The sequence below is a fragment of the Pempheris klunzingeri genome, chromosome 17 (assembly GCF_042242105.1).
Source record: "Pempheris klunzingeri isolate RE-2024b chromosome 17, fPemKlu1.hap1, whole genome shotgun sequence".
Classification (NCBI taxonomy): Eukaryota; Metazoa; Chordata; class Actinopteri; order Acropomatiformes; family Pempheridae; genus Pempheris; species Pempheris klunzingeri.
The window spans coordinates 23,237,099-23,259,262 of record NC_092028.1 but is presented as its reverse complement, the minus strand read 5'-3'; the positions used below and the strand labels follow the sequence as shown (position 1 = coordinate 23,259,262).

Below are 22,164 nucleotides of genomic sequence, written 5' to 3'. Positions count from 1 at the left end.
CAAATGAGTTGAGTTGGATCTGAACCAACCCTTAAAAACTCCAAAGTCACACAATAACTCAAATAAAGTAACCAGCTGAGGCTGCAGTAGGTCAGCAACCCCTGTGTAAAATCCCTGTTTTAGTGAATGTAGTCTGGTGTGTGTGCTGTTTGTGGTTAAACCAAAAGGATCTTCCAGGTCTCTCTCTGTAGGGATCCTTTCCATGATGCTGTCAGACTCTTCAATATATTGTTACAGATAATAAGTCACACACACACACACACACACACACAATCACACCACAGTTTAATACGTTTTGTAACAGTGTCAACATGTGAACATCACAGTGGTCAAAAACTCACTTTAACTAAACATGAAAAGCCCCCCCCCCCATGTGGTCATTAAAAACATGAGACGATTCTTTCTTCTCTGGCAGATTTACCCCCCCCCCCCATGAAAACACGATCTTTGCACGGTGACACAGTCATGTGGTCTCTATCTGGTCTCCAGTGCACCGTCCCTGATCCTCCAGCGCCAGGCAGAGCTGAAGTCTGGAGCGGGAACGCAGCAGAGCTCCAGGCCGGACTCCTGCACCTCCTCGTCGTGGGCGACCTGCTGACCCTGCTGCGTCTCCAGGGTGAAAACCCTCTCAGAGATCTACCGAGGACACACACACACGTTTAACAGGTGTTAAACAGCAGGGCGTCAGCAAGTTATATTTAAAGGCTTTTTAATGCCACTGACTCCATCGATTCTTAAAATACATCCATAGTTAAATGTAGCTGAACTGTAAGAGGATAATGTGAATTTAAGACTCCTAAAGGATGCCGACAGACTGACGTGAACGCCTGCGCTCACCTGATCGCTGATTCCCGTGGCGATGTGTCCCACCTTCACACGGCGCGTCTCTCTAATGTGGATGCTTCTCCTGTCGAAGTCTCTGATGCAGACGTCCACCCCTGAGCCAATCACAGACAAGAGAGAGGGAGAGAGAGAGAGGGAGGGAGAGAGAGGCGGCGTGAGACGTGCGATGATGTCAGATGATGTCAGATGATGTCAGATGATGTCAGATGGTGTCAGATGATGTCAGATGGTGTCAGATGATGTCAGATGGTGTCAGATGATGTCAGATGATGTCAGATGGTGTCAGATGGTGTCAGATGATGTCAGATGAGGTTTCATCTTAAAACGCACAGGAGTGTTTTATCTCACCTTCAAAGCAGCAGGGCGGCGGCAGCTGTGTGTGACTCAGTAAATCCAGGCTGAAAACCTGCGCATCCGGCTGGCTGGTGAAGGAGAAGACGCCCGAGCTGAAGTCCTCCCCGAGGCTCAGCGACCAGCGGCCGGAGTCCTGGAGCAAAGGATCAACAACAGACACCAGTGAGGCACTTTGGATCGTGAACATCTCGGCGTTGAGACGTTGTTATCGTGCGGTCTGGGTTACCTTCTTGTCCCACGGCTCCCAGTTGGAATAGGGGTCACTGCTCAGACAGGACAGGAGCTGCTCCTGCATCTCAGCGGGGTGAAGCTGGGACAAGCTGCTCAGGTAGAAATCTGCACAACAAGCAGGAAAACAGTGAGCAGGAGCTCAAACCTTCAACGCCAGAAGACGACCTGAGCGTTGGGAGGACCCTCACCTCGCTCCAGCTTACGGAGCTCCAGCTCAGGCACCGTGGTGATCCTGTTGGCTCTCTTGTGGTTCGGCTCAGAGGTCAGCGTCTGGGGACAGAGAAGCGGGCCGCCTCGCTTCGGCTCGCCACAATCGGCCTTCTTTGCTTCGTCGTCGTCATCCAGCTCCTTCGTCTTCCTCCCCACTGCGGTCACTTTCTCCACTGGTTTTTGTTCCTCCTCGTCCTCGTAGTCCACGCTGCAGCTGACGAGCCGCAGCGAGTCGGGAGGTTTGATGGCGACATACAGGGGCTCCGTGAAGGGTCCCATCACCGGGCTGGTGAGGCCTCCCACTGCAATCACATGAGCGCAACACGCAACAGGCTTTAAAGACAGTAGAAGAAGAAGATGAAAGTCACCCTCCGCTAACAATTACAAGAAAGTAAGTCGCTCCAAAATGCTCGTTTTGAGACTTAAACGAACCAAACAGTGATGCACGATAGTTTGTATGCTTAAAACCTCGTTTCTGTCCGCCTCACTTTCTTACTGTCAAAACATCACACAACAGGTTTCGTTACCTTCTTTCAGAGCTCTGGCACTCTTTTCTCTGAGGTCAGATGCTGATGCTCTCTTGGTCGGATCCTTCTGAAATCCCACCTTCATAACTTCGGCGGTGACGGGGCAGCAGTCAGGTGGGATCTCCCTCAGGGGCGGAGGCTCGTTAGCGATCTGTAAATCATCACAAAGAGGGAGTCAAACAGTCAAAGTCTGATGAGAAGGGGACTGAGCAGCTGCCATCGAACTGCAGGGCGTCGCTGTGAAACGAACCTTCAAGTACAGTCTGCAGGTGTAGTATCTCGTCCAAGGTTGACACCCATTGAGCATGTGCAGTAACATGCAGCAGCTGCTCCACACATCTGCTTTGGCTCCGCGGGGTTCTCCTTTCACTATCTCAGGGGCCATGTGGGTCTCTGTGCCCTTCAGATCTGCATTGAATTAGCAAAACAATTAATTAAGACATGGAAGTGGAGCAATTACCCATCTGCTTGAATGACAACTCTGGTATCTTTAAACCTGGGTGTTATTATCTTTTACATACTTTGGGTTCACATTGACTGGTGGGTACAAAAACTTTTGGAAATGGTCCAGTAGATCGCCTCAGCAGCAAATGAGCTCATAATACGTCCACTAAAAGAGCTTGTTTGATCCACTGACAGGCTCAGAGTGTTATTCTAAGTGTGTGACAGCATCATGGAAAGGATCCCTACAGAGAGAGACCTGGAAGATCCTTTTGGTTTAACCACAAACAGCACACACACCAGACTACATTCATAAAAACAGTAATTTTACATAGGTGTCACTGATCTACAGCTGCCTCAATCAGTTTGTTTGTTTGTGTTATTGTGTGACTTTGGTGTTTTCAAGAGTTAGTTTGGAGGCAACACAATATCTGTGTAACACAAAATAACAACAACTAGCAGATCGAGGCAGCAGTAGACCAGCAACTCTGAGAGGTAAAATCCCTGTTTTAGTGAATGTAGTCTGGTGTGTGCGATATAACGGCTGTTTGTGGTTAAACCAAAAGGATCTTCCAGGTCTCTCTCTGTAGGGATCCTTTCCATGATGCTGTCACACACTTAGAATAACACTCTGAGCCTGTCAGTGGATCAAACAAGCTCTTTTAGTGGACCTACTGTGATCAGGTGCAGTTGCCCCAAAGGATCACGTTACAGCCTTTGTAGCTCATTCTTGGCTGCTGGCTGAGGTGATCTACTGGACCAATCCAAAGGTTTTTGTACCCACCAGTCATTTCAAACCCAAACTATGTAAAAATAGGGCCCCGGTGTAAAACAGCAGAGTGATCCTTTATCTGAGGGGCCAAAGTTAGACAGTATTTACCTTTGGACCCGCTGAGACTCTGTCCCTGATTGTCGAGCCTCTCTGCGTATCCAAAGTCGCACAGGAAGGTGTCTCTACCGTCCTCCGACAGCAACACATTGTCAGCTGTGGGAAACGAGCGGAGTCATTAATCCACTGCTTAAAACACCGACATTAAAGCCGTGACTTGTGTGGTGTCGTTTGTCGAGGACATAATTAGAAAGACGGCAGCTGCACCGACACACAACTGTCCAGAGACAAAGGGGCAGAAAGAGGAGGGAGACGTGAAGCCAGCGAGGGGCAGCTGCTGCAGAAAACACTTTGATGTGGAATGAATGTGGAGTCTGGGAACAAACAGGCAGCACATGAAGAGATTTGGCGTTACTGCTCTGCTTTTCCACGGGATTACAGACACCAGGTGGCGCCTGAGCTGCAACAGCACAAGCAGGCTGCCAGAAGTCTGTTTTCTTTTGTTCTTCCTCTAACTTAGTTCCCTTTCTGCTTTTCTCTTTCCTTCTTTTTTCTAATTCTTTGCACTTCATGTCCACCCTGTGCTTCTCTTTCTGTCTCTCTCTCTACTTATTGTCTCTCTCTCTCTCTTTCTTGCTAACTACTTCCTGCTCCTCTTCCCATCCCCCCCTCTCTGTTTCGTTCTCCTTTCTCTCCTGATTCTGTGCACATGCGCCGTCTCTGCACAGCGGCGGTGAGTCACGCTGTGGGAAATTCCCAGCCCGCCGTCCTCTGTGCGGTAGTCTAGTTTCACAACACAGGTGCTGAGGATCTGTATCTGTGACAGTCCACACAGCAGCTGCAGCAGGACTGAAAACCCTCCGATGAGAACCAGAATCAGAAATCTGACCGCCTCTCTCCGCGCGCTTTTGTTTTTCCACTCGGTAACACAACAAGTAAAAGTCGAGCTGACACATTTAGTTTCGCTGGTTTTACTCTTGTGTTCATCTTGAAAGTGTTTCTGGGCCAAAATCTGCTCTTTGTGTTAAACGAGATCAACAAGTGGTCGAATCGAGGAGGACGCGCTGATGGAGCCGTTCTTTACCGACACACTGACATCAAACACACCAGAAGATATTTGAGTTAAGTTATTAGTTCAGTTTAATTACCACCAACTGGTGGAGGTTATGGCCTCCATGTCAGCATGTTAGATATTAATTATACAGATCATCATGAATCCATTTCAATATATCTATTATAAATAATATAAATATCTTCGCGCCCACATTAAAACATACTTTCACTGGGAGTTAAATGGTGAGTTTAAATAAACAGTTTCTTGTTTCCACTGCCTCATCATAACCATAACCTAAAACTAACCATAACCATAACCTAACCTAAACTAAAAGTTCTACATGACATTTACCTTTTGTCTTTGCTCTAATGGTTTTTATTCCATCCTCTGGTCCTCTGGTGTGTTTCTAATTGTAAACTCAAGCTGTAAACACTGTTTGTCGTTTACTGTTTCAATAAAGTTGTTTTTAAAAAAACCAAGATGGCGGTGAAGATACCAGAAACTGGGATTTATTCATGTCGTACTGTGAGTGGCTTCAGTGGATGAGAACATATCAGGTGAGGATTTAGTTTTTAGAGGCTCCAGTTGAAACGGAGACCAAACTTTTCTGTGGATGTTTCTCTTCAGGTGAGGTGACGCCTGTTTTTAAGCTGCCGAACGCCCTCTGGCTCTGTCATGTCAGACTGGAGCGGCAGCGACCGGCCGGTTCAGAGGAGCGAGGAGTCGGTGACGGTATCAAACAGTCGATTAAATATGTTTTTCAAACATTGTGAATCAATTCTAACCTTAAAACCCAAGTCTTAACCCACAAACGGCACTTTGAGGTTGTGAGGATCGGCTGAAATGTCCTCACTTCCCAAAACGTCCTCACTTCCCAAAACGTCCTCACTTCCCAAAACGTCCTCACTTCCCAAAACGTCCTCGCTCTGCTGGTAAACCGTCCTGGTCCTTCCCTCCAGGTTTACGGCTGGCGGTGATAATAATTACAGTAAACTCGTCCTTCATCTTTGTGCTCTCTGGCTCCTGAAACGACTCCCTAAAAACACTTCAGCTCTACGACTCCAAATGTTCTGATACTTCACTCAGGCTCAGAGGTCGGTGGCTGTCAGCCGTCTGCTACTCTAAATCAGTTTTCAGGTGAGCCTCCATCAATTATTGGTAGTAATATCCCTGTGACGTACCTTTGATGTCCAGATGCACCACTTTTTTCTTGGCCAAGTACTCGAGCGCTGTGAGGACCTGTGAGTGGTAGTGCAGGCTGAGGTCCTCGGGCAGCCGGCCACGCTCCGCTATCAGCTGGCCCAGAGAGCCTGCAACGAGGAGAACCGGCATCTTTATCTATACCATCTGCTAATGAACCCAATCTTATTCAGCTTTTATCGTGGCGTGGAATCTGATGACAGAGGGGAAGTGTGAGATCTGTTGTTGTGTTTATGAGGAGGAAATCTCCCATAATACTTGTGAACTCTTCATTATACTGCACACACGTGTTTCAGAGTCACAATCAGTTTTATCTGAGTGTGTGAATCAGTTTTTCCGCTGTTCTCGTGTTCTGACAAAGAGACAAACACAAAGCGGAACATTTGACTAAAACTTTAACATTTTTGACGGCACAGCTGTGAACGTACCTATAAGAGTATATATGTAAACATATGATGACTGTGTGTGTGTGTGTGTGTGTGTGTGTGAGCGGCAGAGGGGAGGCTTGTTTACCAGATTTGTGGTCCATGAAAAGGACGACGTTCGGCCCCTCTCTGACCACTCCAAAGAGCTCCACCACACGAGGAGATCTGAGGGCACTCCACGCACCCACCTCCTCGCTGATGAACCTCTTCAGGGCGATCTGCGAGCAACGGAGGGAACAACCGAGTGAGCGCACACTCCAGGAAGTGGGCGTAAAAAAAACAACTAAGAGATCTGCTCTGTTTTACCTTTTTCACAGCAAATCTGGCGCCCGTGTTGACGTCCTGAGCGACGTGCACTTCACCGTAGGCGCCTTCCTTGATGAACTGTCGGAGGACGTACTCCCTCCCTTCCCTGTACTCAGAGTCCACAGGCTGGATTTTCTGATAGAAGAGCGGAGAAACAAGTCAGATCGGTCGAGCCGCATTTTAAACCACGGCAGGAAGTCGGGTGGCGTGCAGCAGAACGTACCTCGTTGTAAAAGATGATTCCCTCGTTGTTGTCGGGATCAGCTGCCGAGAGCTCGTCCCCCTCCTCTCTCACGTCTCTCTCCACATCTTTGAAAAAGGGCCCCGCGTAGCACGGGTCCCCCTGACTGACGCTGCCCCTGAGGCCGGCGAGGGCCAGCGAGCAGTCTCCCACGCTGCTGAGGGAGTCCGAGTCGCTGTCCCGCCCGTAGGAGTGGAGGCTGGAGAGGGGGCCGCAGACCGGGTCCCTCCAGGTGAGAGGAGAGCAGCTGGAGCCGGTGTTGTAGATCTGTCGGCCGTAGAGGGACGGCGGCCCTCGGTCCTCCTCCTCTGAGCTCTGGACGCTGCTGTAGCAGGAGCTACTGAGGCCGCTTGTCCCGCCAAGAGACGACTCCTCCTACAGGTGAGAGTAAGAAACACGGTGTTTACACTGCAGGTTAGGGATCGATGATGATTCACTTCTCATGTTTGCACGGGAGCGTCTAGAGGTCGAGCCTCCGACTGCTACAGGGTGCGTCTATTTATCCTGATGATGATTCATGAGGAAAACACTCTTCTTCAAAGAATACAAGAGGAGACGCTCAAATACATCAGGCTCAAATCTTGTTGAAGCCAAGCTGCTTATTAGATAATAATAATAATGATAATAATAACGAGTTCGCACCAGGATCTGGACCACAGAACCTCCGCTCTCCTGTTCGGGGACTCCAGAAGACGTTCGGTGTCTGTGACGCTGCTTCTCCTTCTTCTCCACTTTCTTCCTCCCCTTTCGCTTCTGTCTCTTCCTGGTCTTCTTCCTCGGGCTGGATGGCGCCGACGAGCCGCTCGGCGCCTGGACGGAGGCCGTGGTCGGGCACGCCACGTTGTTGTGCTGTGAGGACAGACTGAAGCACAAGTACGACAACGGTGTGAACTAAACTATACTATGTACAAACTAAACTAAACAATTCGGTCCGGAGTCTGTGAATGAGCTTCAGGTGTGAGGATGTAGGAGGGGCGTTGTCATGGTAACGTCATACCTGGTGGAGAAGCAGTTAGGGGAGGGAACGAAGGAGCGTTCAAAGCAGGACGGGATAAACTCTTGGGAGTCCTGGGTTTCACCTGCGGAGAGCACAGTGCTGAGGTTACATCTGCTGCACACACACGGTTTTCTGATTTATTCTGATAAAAAAGTCAAAGATAATCACATTCGGCCTGAGCGATGAAGGTCGACGTCTTCAGTGGCATCTCTCCCACTTGCTCCGCAGTCCCGTGTGTCAGGAGCTTCTCAAATTTAGGGTTCAAACGGTAGTCCATCTTGCTGTCCTTCCCCTCCTCCTCCTCCTCCTCCGTCTCCTGCTCCGCAGTGGAGCAGGACGGGTACGACCCCTTCAGCTCGGCCAGGGACGACCCGGAAAACGGGGACGTCGAGTTGAAGATCCTTTGCCTCACCGCCATTTCACCTGCTGGATCTGGAAAGAGAGAGCATTGTAAAGCAGGAGACGACGCACAGAGAGCGGCGGCATCACTGCCAAACGACCCCGGACAGGAATCATCCTGAAGTACTAAAGGAATCAATACTTTGACAGAAAATATTGATTTAAGAACAACTGTAATGATTTAACTTGATGAAGTCACAGAAATCACACGCCTGAACGTCTATGTGGCTCTTTTCTGAAATCCTGGAGTCATTTTTTGGGAAGACGACAGGCCGTCTCGTTAATAAGACTTACAAACAAGTTTATAATACGTATATATAATAATAAAACAGTTTATAATGGGCCTACAGCTGCAATTAATGTGATGATTCTTTTATCAAATCATCGTTTTGTCTGTATAAATCTAATTCCCACAGTCGTTTCGCCCTGCAGACACTCCAGAACCCAAACATATTCATCTGACCAGCACACATTTGGCATTTTTGCTTTAAAAAAAACAACAGTTTCCTTTACAGTTATTGTTATTGTGACCTTTATATAAATGACGTGAGGTTTGTGTTTGAGGAAACTGTTTCCTCAAATGTAACAAAGGACCTTTTACTGTCCTCTAATGTCAGCAAATTACGTTTGATTCACTTAAATCTTAGTGTTTTGTTTGTGTATTTCTAAGGTGGATCTGACTGATATCACCAGCCTGAAGAAGTTTATTTTCAGGATCACGTACTGACTCAACTTGAGACGAGAGGTTTGCTCTCGTAAACACACTTGTGTAACAATAGGAGGCTTTGTTCAGCGGTCACGTACAAATTAATCTGTTCCTCCAATCGCTAGTTTAGAGTCAAACACGTCTGACTGTCTGACTCTGAGTTCGGCATCATGACGATCACTTGATCAGAAACTGATCCTCTGAGAGCTTGCGGCGGGCCGATGAGACAGGAAACTCAGCCTTGTTTTGGCAGTTGCAGTCGTGTCGTTGAATGTGAGCGCTCAGTTTCACTCAGAGGAAGTAAACTACAGAGCAGCGTTAGGGTTGAATTTCCTATAAAAATTTGCATGACGGGCTGCTGACAGGTTGGAGGTTATAACCACCAAAACATGCCCGACTATAAAATCAGCCTCCTTCTATCTCAGCGCCGGGTTCGTGCACCGAACGCAGCCTGAAAGCCGTAAAGTGGGAGCCGTGGCGACAGTTGCAGCGTGTTGCATCAGTGTGTCCATCACACCGAGCCACGGCTTCTCCCTGTCACTCAGCTTTCTGCACAGAAAACCCACTGACAGACACTCTCCTCCAGAGATCTTCTCTAAAAACAACCACACAGCTGACGAAAACCTCCCCCAGCTCCTGGCAATCCCACCGCAGCACAAACACAAGCAACACCACAGAAAATCTGGCATCAAACTGAAGTTAGAAAGCTGTTAAAGTTCAGTAATGTCATTACCTCGTGTGCCGACTTCATGCACTGCAGGATTATCTAGAACAAAGCAACTCAACTGTCACTTCCTTCTTTAAGACGCTGCACCGGCGCAACACCACACCCCAGAGAATTTACGTGGAAAGGAAGTAGAGAATAACCCACTGCAATAAACACAACCACAAAAACAACTCTGTGTGTGTGTGTGTGTGTGTGTGTGTGTGTGAGACGGGTGTGTGTGAGACGGGTGTGTGTGGGGTGTGTGTGTGTGTGAGAGAGGGGTGTGTAGACATACCGACCAGTCTGAACGGCTCTCCCTGTATAACCTGTCATCTACATTAGTTGAAGTGGCTGCTGTGCTCGTCTTCCTCGTCCTTCATGCTCTGGCTGTCTGCTGGATGCTGGCGCTCGGCCAGGGGGGAGGGAGGGGGGAGGAGCCAATGACTTATGGGAAATGCATCTCCACTTCCCCATATTCCCCCCTCCCTCCCTGCAGCTCCCTCGCTAATTCTTCCCTCCGCTTAGATTAAAGGATAACGCGCTCAATTACGTTTTGTGAATGAACAACAGACATAATAAGTCAAGTTTAAAGGTCCCATATTATGTAAAATGCACTTTTAATTTCTTCTTCTTAACATAAATGTGTCTGTGCTGCGCCTACAGACAGACAAACTCTGAGAAAAGACTCCCTCCCTCTGTTTCTGCTCCGTCTGTCACTAAATGTATGTGAAAACACTCTTGTTTAGATTTGGCTCCCCTTGTGATGTCATAGGGGGATCTGGTGATCATGTGACCTCCTTCAGCTCTTCAGCAGGCCGACTAACCCCGCCCACTGAAAACCTCCTGGATCCACCTCCACCGCCATGTTTTTTCCGCCCTAACGTGAGGATGTTGAAGGTGAGAGCGTAGAGATTGAGGCTGAAAAACAGCCGTAGATACAAGAAAGATGATGTTTGTTTGTTTTTAACGTTACATCATGTAAAGCTGGACCTCCAAACACGTGTGAACATGACAATGAGCAGAATACGGACCTTTAAAGCAGAATGTGGACAAACAAGATGTTTGCCATCAATCACAATGTCTTTGCAAAAGGCTTCGCAGGAAATTGACCATAAGTCATTAACTGTTAGTCAAACCATCATGAAGCTTGGTCGATATGTTCACAGTCACAAATACAAACGTATATTCACTCAAATATTTGCTCATAATCCTGATGAAGCTCAGCGGACACGTCCTGAACTTACGCAGAAAGTTTCATTCACTTTGAGCGCTAAATTACTGAGACGTGTGTGATGGGTGGCATTACTCCTTTAAACAGAATTAAAGTGGCTGAAGTGACTTTGCTAGACTTTTTTTAAACCCAAAACCTGCTCGCTGTTGCTCCCAACTTTAATTTTTTGGGTTTTGTTTTGATTTATTGGCACATTTTGCTTCTTACGTCTGTTTTTAATTAGTGATTTTATTTCTTCTTGTAAAGCACTTTGAGCTGCATTTCATGATATAAAAAACTATGTATAAAAAAAACACACTTTTCTTCAGACAAACTGTCGATCTGAGCGAGGAGGGAGCGTTTGGGCCTTGATGCGATCTGAAATCAGCTCACAGGAACAACACAGGAAATTCAGAACATCACTTGAGAGGCTCCGCCATCAACCGTGAGCAAAGAGGAGCTGAATCTGAGCTGCTGAATCTGAGCTGCGCGGCGCCTCCTTAGTGTAAAGGAAGCGGTTTGTTGTCATGGCAACAACATCTTAGAAAAAAAACATGCTTTTTCTAGCTGCAGCGGATCAATGTGAAACACCAGAAAACTTTAGAAATAACTATTATTGAATATTTTCACAATAATCTTAATCGGGTACAGCCGAGAGGATCAGTCAATCAACAGAAAATTCATCTGAAACTACTCTGATAATCGATCCAAGTTATTTTTGAAGCAAAAATGCCTTAAATGCACTAATTAAAGCTTCTCACATGTAAACATTTTCTGTTTTTCTCTTCTTCTATGAGAATAAACTGAATATCTTTGGCTAAACACACTGATCAGCATTTTTTGCTGTAAAGACTAAACGATTAATTAAACTAAAAAAACAAAACAAAAAACAGGTAGATAAGGAAATAAGGGAACCAGTAACCAATAAGAGAAATAACTTTATGTTGCAGCTCTAGTTTTGTCTATAAAATGTCTGAAAATAGTAAAAACATTCAGAGTTCCCTAAAGGCCAAAGTGATACTACAGATTGTTTTGTCCGATAAAATATATTCAATTCAAAATTATATAAAATACAGAAAAATAGAAAATCACCACAATTGAGAAACCGGAACCAATTAATGTTCAGAATTTCTGCAAGAAAATAAATTACTAAAACTAATCGATTACTTGTTTCAGTTGTAAATGCAACAAATTGGTGAAAGAGGAGGCAGGAGGTTTGGCTGTTTCAGTGGATCACCTGTACAGGTGTACCTGCTGTAACTCCTTACTGAGAGTGCACACACACATTAACCTCAGCCTTAAATACAAAGAGGAACAATCCATTATAATGTAGTTTTAGCAGTGAAGTCCAGAGCTAAACTCCTCATACGGTACAGAGCCGAGGGCTGCTGCTGCTGCTGCTGCTGCTGCTGCTGCTGCTGCTGCTGCACACCCACACAGATTAATGAAATTCCAAAGCCTTTAGTAAGGACAGAGAAAAGGGACCTGAAGTCGGACACAGAACACACACACACACACACACACACACACACACACACACACACACACACACACACACACATTCCTTTAAACGCTGCCTGCTTCTCAGGAAAATGTCCCAGTCTTGGATTAAGAAACCATGAGAGCAGTTCTGCTCAGTCATACCTCACCGTGTCTCTTCCCTTTTTCCGGTCACTTCAACACCACTAAAGGATCGCTCCAATATTTTTTAGCTTGGGCTGTAATCTAAATATTCTGGGTTCAAAATGACTGATAACTAAAAAAAACTTTTGGAATTGGTCCAGTAGATCACCTCAGCCAGCTTCCGCCAAACGGGCTGTAATATAATCCTTTGGGAAAAATGCACCTGATCACAGTAGGTCCACTTGTTTGATCCACTGACAGGCTCAGAGTGTTATTCTAAGTGTGTGACAGCATCATGGAAAGGATCCCTACAGAGAGAGACCTGGAAGATCCTTTTGCTTTAACCACAAACAGCCGTTATATCGCTCTCTGCACACACACCAGACTACATTCACAAAAACAGGGATTTTACCTCACAGAACACGAGAGTTGCTGCTCCACTGCTGCCTTAATCAGTTTGATTGTTTGTGTTATTGTATGTTACGCAAATATTGTGTTGGATCCGAACTAACCCTTTAAAACCCCAAAGTCACATAATAACACAAACCAACTAACTAATCGCAACAGTGGCAGACCAGCAAGTACAGTGTAAAATTGCGTTTTTTGTGAATGGAGTCTGGTGTGTGTGCAGAGAGCGATATAACGGCTGTTTGCGGTTAAACCAAAAGGATCTTCCAGGTCTGTCTCTGTAGGGATCGTTTCCATGATGCTGTCACACACTTAGAATAACAATCACTTTTGGTGGACCTAGTTGTCCCATAGGATTATACATAACAGCCATTACATCCCATTCGCTGCTTGTTCTCGGATGCTGGCTACAGCTATTACTGTATTACTGGACAATTTCAAAAAGTTTTTAGGTTAAGTTTTACCTACTAGTTATTTCAAACTTAAAATATGTAGAAATTGGGACCAGGCTTAGAGATAAACCAGAGTTATTCTTTAACTACAATGAATAAAACGTGTCGTTACACTAAATAACAATCCAGACTCAGTAGTAAAAATAAAACTGATGATGTTATGCTAGAGCACGCTGTGGTCTAGTCTATTTATGTGGTGAAGTGTTCAGCTGTGACACCTTTATTCAAGGTCTTTTCCGCACTTTCTTTCAGATTAGTGGGGGGAAAGAAGGACATGTGCACGTACAGGACACCGCTAAAGGATACAGCCAGGCCGGGGCTGCTTGGCTGTAAATACCTGCCAGGATTTTTTGACTCTGGGCCAAAAAAAAAAACAGTCCAGCATGTATTTGACATACCTGACAAAGGTAAACACTCCCTACACAGTCTGGCAGATGTGAACTAATAATAGCTTTAGGTTTAAAACATTATTCAGGTAGATAAGGGCTTATGATGGCATAATATCATATATACCAACACTGGACAACATGCAGCTACTTTAATAGGAACTGTTAATATTTAGTGAGGTTAAAATGATCAAAATAACACTTTTTTCTCCTTTTCTTGTGAATAAGCGTGTACCATAGCTCTGAATACACTGTTTGAATCCACTTGCACTTCATTTTCACATTAAAACAGGCACACTTCATAAAAGCACACAACAGCAGCAGCAGCAGTGGAAAAACAGTTGTTTTAATCACACACATCTGGTCTCTGCAGGCGTTTCTGCGGCTTAGAAAAAGTTTGGTGACCTTTTACAGGAACAGCAGCCTACATTTTACTCTGCCGACCTTTGCTGCTTTTAGCTTTTGTCCCAAACTGGTAAAATATAACCACAGAAACAAAGCACACTCTTATATTTATAGTCTAAACGTCCCGTTAGCTGTAGATGTCGCTGCTAGCTTAACTGCTACAGTTAAAACTTCCTTCTCGGCACATTCACCGACGTCTCACATCAGACTTAGACACGTTTTAGAGACGTCTTTTCTCCTTTCAGTCAGGAATCGACGTCTCAAAGGCGAGGAGAAAAGGCCGAGAACAGAAAACTATATATCTACAGAAACAGTTTGATTTCATAAGGAATATAAAGTAGATTTTCAACTTACCGAACTCCCCAATTAGTAGGCGTCGACCGACGGCGATCAGATCGGCGACTGAGTTGAAAATTGGCTTCCTTTATTTAAATTATTATTTTTTTTATTATTTATTTCTATGTATTTATTTTGTCACTTTAATAAAGACAGACGCATATGCAATACATATTGGATGACATAAAGACACCCACTAAAAAAACAAAATTAAAAATAATTAAAAAAAGAATAGGAGTGGTTTCCGGTTTGTTTCAAAGTAAAACTCACCTGACCTTAATTGTTACAATAATTGTATTCAAAATGCTTGGATACAAATCAGTCTGGTGCTATTACTATTATCAATTTCTTCCGTGGTATTTGTTTTTACTTCTTTGTGCTCTAGTAGTATTTTTGCGATTTTTGTAAGAAACCGTTATGCTTTTAATTTGAAGCTGAGCTGTCTGTACTTCCTGTATGCGCCTGTTTTTAATTTGGTCACTTCCTGAAGGAGCTGAGGAGGAAATGATCACGAGGTGTGAAAACTGGAGAGACTTTTTAGTGCAAAGGAGCCGCAACAAAAACAAATGACCACTTTAAAATCCCATGCTACACTTAGCATTTTATTTATTTATTTTTCTTTATTTATTTGCTCTTTTTCATCTCCATCCAATGCATCCTCCTGTTTATCTTCATTTATTCAGGTGCTGCTCGCTGTAAATAAAGTGAGTGTCCCAGAGTTTTACCGAGCTGTATAGATAAGACTTTTTATTTGCATGTGTGACACTTCTAAAAAATAAGATTATCTGTATTGACACAGATTTACCACAAGATGGAGTCATAATCTAGTGACTGAAGGCATTTCTGCTCCAGTATTATTATCATCTACTTGTGACCCTTAAGCAAATATGGTAAAATGTGGTAATTATACTCTAATAACATTTAATAAAGGATCAAAATATTAGTGTCTTTCATACATAATTTTACAAATATGTCACTCAATTGTTGTATGTTCATATGCTGTGATTTTGTACAAACGTACAAGGCGTCCCCATTCACATCAGTGCAGCCTTTGTTTAACTAAATTAAGAAAAGCATACTGATCCAGAATATTCTGTAAACTCTGAGTCTGTGTCATGTGTGAATGGAGGCCCGAGAAGATACTGGTGATCTTGTAATTTCCCCTTTTTCAATACCAAGTCTAAGCCCTGGATATCTTCCATGTGTGAACAAAAGCCAAGAGATTCTGAGAGCGAACCGTGGAGACGTTTTGTTTGAACAAAGCAGGCAGAAGAGTGCATTTCACTCTCCCTCTAGCTGCTGGCAAACATGTTGCTCGGAGCAGAAATCTTTTCGTATGGACTCTCACACAAAGCAACTATTATTATCTCAGGACAAAATTATACAATATGTCCCACAGGTCCTCTTCTAGCTATTTTCCTAAAACAGTGAGGATAAATAGTCCCTGCAGGAAACATTTGGCATTATCATATACTACAAAGACACTCATGTCATGTGTGGAAGTGTTAAGCATAGTTTCCCCTGTTAGATTTTCTAAATGACGACATGAAGAAAAAATACTTGTACAGATGCACAATCAGAGTTATTTTATTTTCACCACCACCATGTTTCTACTGTTTACATAATGTAAGTTCTTAGGTCTTGTTGTGTGTGTCCTCACTGAGTTACGGTTTGCTCTCGTTTCATTTGGGCTCATCTGAACACATTTGGCCTCCAGAGATGTTGGCGCAGGATCACCTGATGCACTTGTGTGGAGAATAAATGGGAAGTTTCCGACCACCTGATGCAAACAAGCAAACGTGTCCTCAGTAACATTCACTAACTTTTCCAGTAAAGCTACATGAACAACGTGTTTACTGCCATACAATTAAACAAATCAAATCAAATAGATAACAGAAAGGTTAGAACAGCCTTTCACCTGCCCTCTGGGTTTCCGTGCGTTAGTGACTTTATTTAGGAATGTGAACATAATATAACCTAAAATAATGCAGGACCTGCATCAGCTGATATTCAGTCAGCAGAGCAGGACCGTGAACAAACCTTTGAGTAAAGTGAAATACACAGAAATCAATCAATAAGGAGCCCAGTGCCCCCACTGTGATCAGAAAACACTCAATAAGTCATTATGATGAGACACTTTCTCTAAACAATGATAAAGTGGTCTTTCATGGTAATAAATGTCTCTGTAATAACTGACCTGTAGGCATCACAGTGTTAACATGGCCTGGCTGACCCCTGACAGGTGAGTCTGTACCTGTACGGTCTATAACTGACCCCCCACAGGTGGGTCTGTACCTGTATGGTCTCTAACTGCCCCCCCACAGGTGGGTCTGTACCTGTACGGTCTATAACTGACCCCCCACAGGTGGGTCTGTACCTGTATGGTCTCTAACTGCCCCCCCACAGGTGGGTCTGTACCTGTATGGTCTCTAACTGCCCCCCCACAGGTGAGTCTGTACCTGTATGGTCTCTAACTGCCCCCCCACAGGTGAGTCTGTACCTGTATGGTCTCTAACTGACCCCCCACAGGTGAGTCTCTACCCGTAGAGTCTATAAAAGATCCCTGACAGGTGAGTCTGTACCTGTACGGTCTATAACTGACCCCCCACAGGTGAGTCTGTACCTGTACGGTCTATAACTGACCCCCCACAGGTGAGTCTCTACCCGTAGAGTCTATAACTGACCCCCCACAGGTGAGTCTGTACCCGTAGAGTCTATAAAAGATCCCTGACAGGTGAGTCTGCACCTGTACGGTCTCTAACTGTCCCATGTTGCTGTCATAGGTGAACACACACACACACACACACACACACACACACACACACACACACACACACACACACACACACACACACACACACGTAGAGGCTGAACCCCTCGCGGAGTGCACATCTCCGCCGCCGCGCGCTCTGCCGGACGCAGACGGAGCGGACAGAGGAGCTGCTGCTGATTCAGAAAATGGCCGACAGATTTTCTAGGTTCAACGAAGAGCGTGATTTCCAGGTAATGCATGTTAGACGGCGGGCTGCTGCATGTATTCCACCGTGTCTGGACGTTTTAGCGCGTCAATGCGGACTGAAACAGCGCGGACGGAGGAGATTTAGCACAAAGTGCATCGCGCGTTTCGCTCCTGCTAGGCTTGCTAGCACTGCAAGCTAGCTATGCTAACGCTAGTGCACTGCGGCTCTTTTGAATTTAACTTCCTCACGTCTCGGTGTTGGCTGCGAGCTATATTTGGTTCCAGTCGTGGGTTAAGGACTGTGACTGTGCGAACAGCGTGTAACCGTGTTCACAACGCAACAGCAAAACAGACAATTGAAGTCCAGTCGGCTTGTTAGTGACCTTGGGTAGACTGCTTATTTATCGACATATGCTAACAGCTAGCTAGCAGGAAGCTAACTGGTACGCACATTGGGCGATTGTAGCGCTGGCGAGAAATGGCTGTTTCATTTTGACAAGCAGGAGACCAGCAGCAGTCAGTTAGCACCGTGAAGTTAACCTAGTTATGGTCAGCTATTTGTGGAACTAGTCGTTTAATGGTTAAGCGCTAAATAACCTTTAATATCTCGCTGCTTATGCTGCATGAATGAGGGTCATAGTTGTTGTAGATTTCAGACAAACATCTCGTCCTTATTTGCAGATTTTCTGCCCAAAAATTGTGTGTAACTTGTGTGTTTTTCCTTTTCCAAATGTGACACCATTCAAGTTGTCAGATTGACATATTTCACATTGATTTTGTTTGCTTTTATAATGCGAGTTAATGGTATTCCTCACTGGAAACAAAACACACTGGGTTGGAAACAAGAGGTTCCCATTTTTGCTTCAGTTGTGTGAAGTATTTAATTAATTATACTAATACATCGGCCCCTGCTGCACATTATTAATATTTTATTGTTGTGCCATGACATTATTGCAGGCTGTATAGTCCCAGTTTCAGTGTCAGGGCTGAGCTGCTGAATTTCACAACCCCTGTATACGAGCTGTTGGCCTATCTGTGATCTAAGACCGCACCCAGTAAAAGCCAAACACATTACAGACCGGTCTGCAACATAAACCTAATCCATGCATGTTACGTTGCAGGTTTTCATCAGCCAGTCATTGCACGTGTTTTTGTTCAGAAGACATTATAATCTCCCAGCTTCCCTCATGCGTTGCATCCATCCATTTTTTAAAGCTTAACAGGTTTTAAAGTCTTTGACATTGTTGTTTTTGGCTCATCTAAATGTTTGACTGTGTAACCAGGCGTCACTTTGCTGCACATGTTGTTTGGGAAGCAAGTGAATGGCCTAAAATCCGCCCCCTCCTAATATGAGTTCAATGTTTTGCAATAATTGGCCTCAAACTTCAAGTCAAGAGGTTTTGGGATTACAATGGAGGCTGTCATGCGCATGCATTTATTCCAGGAACCTTCTTTTTACACATCATGTCGTCCAATCAATGGTGTCATTGAAGTGTATAAACATATCGACGTTACTGTTTGGTGAAGATCTCTGGTGCCTGTCTGAAGATCCTTGCTGCCATGTGACCTCTTGTGCTTTCTCTGTTTTCCAGTGATTTGTGAAGGAAGAGGAAAGTTGCTGTATCAACAGTGATGTTCAGGGTCAGAGAAAGGGCTTAGACGAGCACTTTGAATGCCAGCCCGGCTGCTCTTCCTTATATTCTGCTGACAGAGTTTTGTTCTGTTGTTTATTTCCCCATTAAAAATACAGCAAATTTTTTTTGAACAAGGACAGTGAAGCCAGAGATGATCTGATGTGTTCTGAGGGCTTTTTGGTTTATGAAATATGGAGTTGTGGACTTGGCTACGCTTGTTTTGCTGTCGTTTTTTTTTTAGAAGTCTTCTTATATTATGTTGGTGCAATGATGTGGCAAAATAGGTAAATTACCAGGCATGCCATTAAGCCCAATACAAGTGTAAGCTTGTGCTTGAGAAGCAGTTTGTGAAATTGCCTGTGTGTTTTCCTCTGTATCCACTGTGTTGGTTTCCAGTGGGCACTCAGTATTCTGCTGTTTTGTCAGTGAGAGGTGAATTGCTGTGTGGTCTGAATGAGTCTGTTGAGGACAGCTCTGGCTCAGCACAGAGGAGCTCTGTGTGTTAGAGCTGCTGTGAAGGCATTCATATGCTCAGTATTCAGAAAGTTTCTCTCCGACTCCACGGACTGAAGCCCGCTGCCAAGCAACACGGTGCAGGAAACACCCACAGATGGTCTACCAAATAACTACAGCACGATCACTCCAGCAGCTCTGCATGCTGCCGTTAGCGTGCGGCTAATCTTGATTTACAGTAACACACCAGGCAGTGTTCACAGAGCTGTCATTTCCTTATGTGCGGTGGTGTGGAGCATGCATGTCGTTGTTGTTAAACAAATGGAACTGTGCTTTTGTTATGTACTTCAGAGGGCAAAGTGAGGATCGTTCACATATTTATCTTTTATTGTTATTAGGATCCCTGTTAGCTGATGCCAGGACGTCAGCTAGTCCTCCTGGGGTCCACCAGCCTTGCTGTGGTGTTTGTGTATCCGAGTCAGGGCGACGAGGAAGCAAGCAGCAGAAAATAAGCGGCCATTGTGATTGTGGGTAGGCGCTATGCTGATAGCACATTAAGTGGTCTGAGCAGAAGGGGGGAGCGTGGAGCCATCGATTTGTTCATAAATAAGTCCTTTGCTCTTCCTCTGCATCTCCCTTTCTCATAATCCCCTGCCTCACTCATGCTGATGAGGGGTCCTGTTTCATCTGAATTAATGACTGCTAGTGTGGCATTAAATCACCTCATTATTGTGGGCTGATTTGAGCAGTTGCTTATCTCTGCAAAACCAGATTCCCCCAGAGAACGTGGGGGGAAAAGCCTTGTGCGCTCTAGCATTGTCTTTTTACAGCAGCGCTCTGTACCTGTAGACTGGGAGTGTTTTTCAGTGTGCAAGAAGTCCTCAGTGATGGAAAGGTATTATATTATATATTCTGCTGTGCATGCTCCAAAAGAAGAATTAAAACCTCAGTTTGTTGTATATTTTGCGTGTAGTTACATTAGATTTAGTTGTCTGCACATGTCCTGTTGCTAGAAGCTGCAAACCACTAGTAAATAATAAAGTACCGTGCACTATTTTTGGATTCTTTCAGTTTTGTGGTCGTTTCAGGAGAACAAACATGACCTTCTCCTCTCCTCTGCTGCTAAAGAGAGGAAGCCATCTGTCTCAGGGCAGAAACGGCTCCGTAAACACAGTACTTTTGGTCGGGGTTGTGAGCCCGTTACTCACCCACCCACTCTCTGTCCCACCCAGCGCACCGACCCAGACCTAAAGGCCCAGTTTGTATAAGTGAGGCTGTGAAGCTTCGTGCTCAGACAACAAATAGCCCGAGGAGGAACATCTTCCTTCACTGCTGTCACTGCCAGAGTCGGTTTACCAAGAAATAAAGAGAGGAATCAGCTGTAATCACAGCTTTTAGTAAACTAAAGCATTTGCCAGCTGACGTGTTAATTTCTAATTTAATATATGAACAAATTGAAGGCTGTTAGAAATTAAAGAAACTGGAAAACTGGATGTGTTATGTGGGGATAATAAGCAACAATGGGACAAACAGAGTCACATATTTCTAGTTGTAGAATATATACTCTGTTCTTTACTCTTCATAGATATTTCTTAACATACAGTAAATGTGTTGTGTGTATTGTGATGTGTGTGTTTTGTTTTGAATTTAATGATAATGATTATTTTTCATCAGTTCGCTCAAGTCCTAATGAACCACCACTGGTTGGTGCTGGTCAGAGTTTGGCTCCCGGTGGACGTTTTCCACTATTCAGTTTGTGTGATTGACAATAATTCAGTGTGAATGACAGTTATTCAGTGTGAATGCAGGCAGCAGGCACGCCTCCCTGCACGGTGCTGTCTCATTGTTTGAAAACACAGAGATTTACATATACTACAGATAAATGCTATTTTCGATGGTATGATTTGCTCTTGATCCTTTTTATTATAAATTAATCTGCTGATTCTGTTATGACTCAATCAATTATTTGTTCTTGAAAAAGCCAGATAATTGTGAAAATTATATTATCTCTTAATGCCAGGAAAACAGCAAATCCTGCAGCTGAGTTGGGGTTGGGTCGGTTTTGCCGGTTGGGTGTACGAGTTAAAACTGGTTTGATTTTATGTGGACTGACAGAACTGGCCTTTTATCGCTATGCGGCGCTCTGGGAAATTAAAAAGTTGCCTACGTCGGCTGATGGACCAAACACTGGCTGCTAACTTTCACTTTTTTCACAACCCTGATGATCACCTCAGTATGCAGGATGCAGGGCTGCACACAGATTATTCAGTCATCAGCTAAAAGAAAACTCTTTTAAACCTATTTTTTTACATATTTTGGTTTGACAAGTCTAAATAGGTCTAATAGACTAAAGAGGCAAACTGACAACATTAAGGACAGGATCCCTACAGAGATGGACCTGTAAGATCCTTTTGTTTATCACTACCACTACCACCAGACTCCATTGACAAAATCAGTCATTTTACACGGGAGTTGCTAGTGTAGCGCTGTCTTGATCAGTTAGTTTATTTGTGTTTATTGTGTGACTTTGGTGTTTTAAAGGGTTAATTTGGAATTCAACACAATATTCATGTAAAACACAATAACACAAAAAACTAGCTGATTGAGGCGGCAGTAGATCAGCAACTCCTGTGCTCTGCGAGGTAAAATCACTGTTTTTGTCTATCAAGTCTGGGCCAAACTACTGGACTATTTCCAAGCTAAAATATCCCTTAATATCAAACTAGTTTGACATGTTTTTTTTTGGCCCAACTCTGTGTGTTGTGTGTGTGTCTCAGTGTGTGGAGCTAAATAATGACTGAACTATGTATTTCTAATGTGAGCTTCTGT

General features: G+C 44.6%; 3 protein-coding genes across 6 annotated transcripts in view; 1 reads left to right on the top strand and 2 right to left on the bottom strand.

The window, feature by feature from the left end:
* Nucleotides 1-22,164, bottom strand: part of gosr2 (golgi SNAP receptor complex member 2) — a 184,419-nt gene that overhangs the window by 22,979 nt on the left and 139,276 nt on the right. The window contains exon 7 of one of the 2 annotated variants that reach the window (XR_011585579.1): nucleotides 12,667-12,714. The exons of the other annotated variant lie outside the window; for it this stretch is intronic. The gene's annotated coding sequence lies outside the window, so the exon portion shown is untranslated. Of the gene's footprint in view, nucleotides 1-12,666; nucleotides 12,715-22,164 lie in introns of those variants that run through there. 2 annotated transcript variants of the gene reach the window in all.
* Nucleotides 269-14,356, bottom strand: map3k14a (mitogen-activated protein kinase kinase kinase 14a). 3 transcript variants are annotated; one of them, XM_070847974.1, is made up of 16 exons: nucleotides 14,308-14,356; nucleotides 7,827-8,090; nucleotides 7,659-7,740; nucleotides 7,304-7,523; nucleotides 6,644-7,036; nucleotides 6,421-6,555; nucleotides 6,203-6,332; nucleotides 5,671-5,799; nucleotides 3,487-3,591; nucleotides 2,416-2,573; nucleotides 2,166-2,316; nucleotides 1,617-1,940; nucleotides 1,424-1,533; nucleotides 1,192-1,330; nucleotides 838-938; nucleotides 269-636 (listed from the first exon to the last, which is right to left on the bottom strand). In XM_070847974.1, the coding sequence occupies exons 2-16, from the start codon at nucleotides 8,074-8,076 to the stop codon at nucleotides 475-477; spliced, it is 2,589 nt and encodes an 862-aa protein (XP_070704075.1). In that variant the 5' UTR covers nucleotides 8,077-8,090; nucleotides 14,308-14,356; the 3' UTR covers nucleotides 269-474. The 3 variants fall into 3 exon arrangements, with proteins under 3 accessions (XP_070704075.1, XP_070704074.1, XP_070704076.1); XM_070847973.1 differs by lacking the exon at nucleotides 14,308-14,356 and adding an exon at nucleotides 9,765-9,851; XM_070847975.1 differs by lacking the exon at nucleotides 14,308-14,356 and adding an exon at nucleotides 9,497-9,572.
* Nucleotides 17,197-22,164, top strand: part of gpatch8 (G patch domain containing 8) — a 31,003-nt gene continuing 26,035 nt past the window's right edge. Inside the window, exon 1 of the mRNA XM_070848268.1 lies at nucleotides 17,197-17,292. Coding sequence (XP_070704369.1) covers nucleotides 17,248-17,292 — 45 coding nt within the window. The 5' untranslated portion in view covers nucleotides 17,197-17,247. The remainder of the gene's footprint in view (nucleotides 17,293-22,164) is intronic.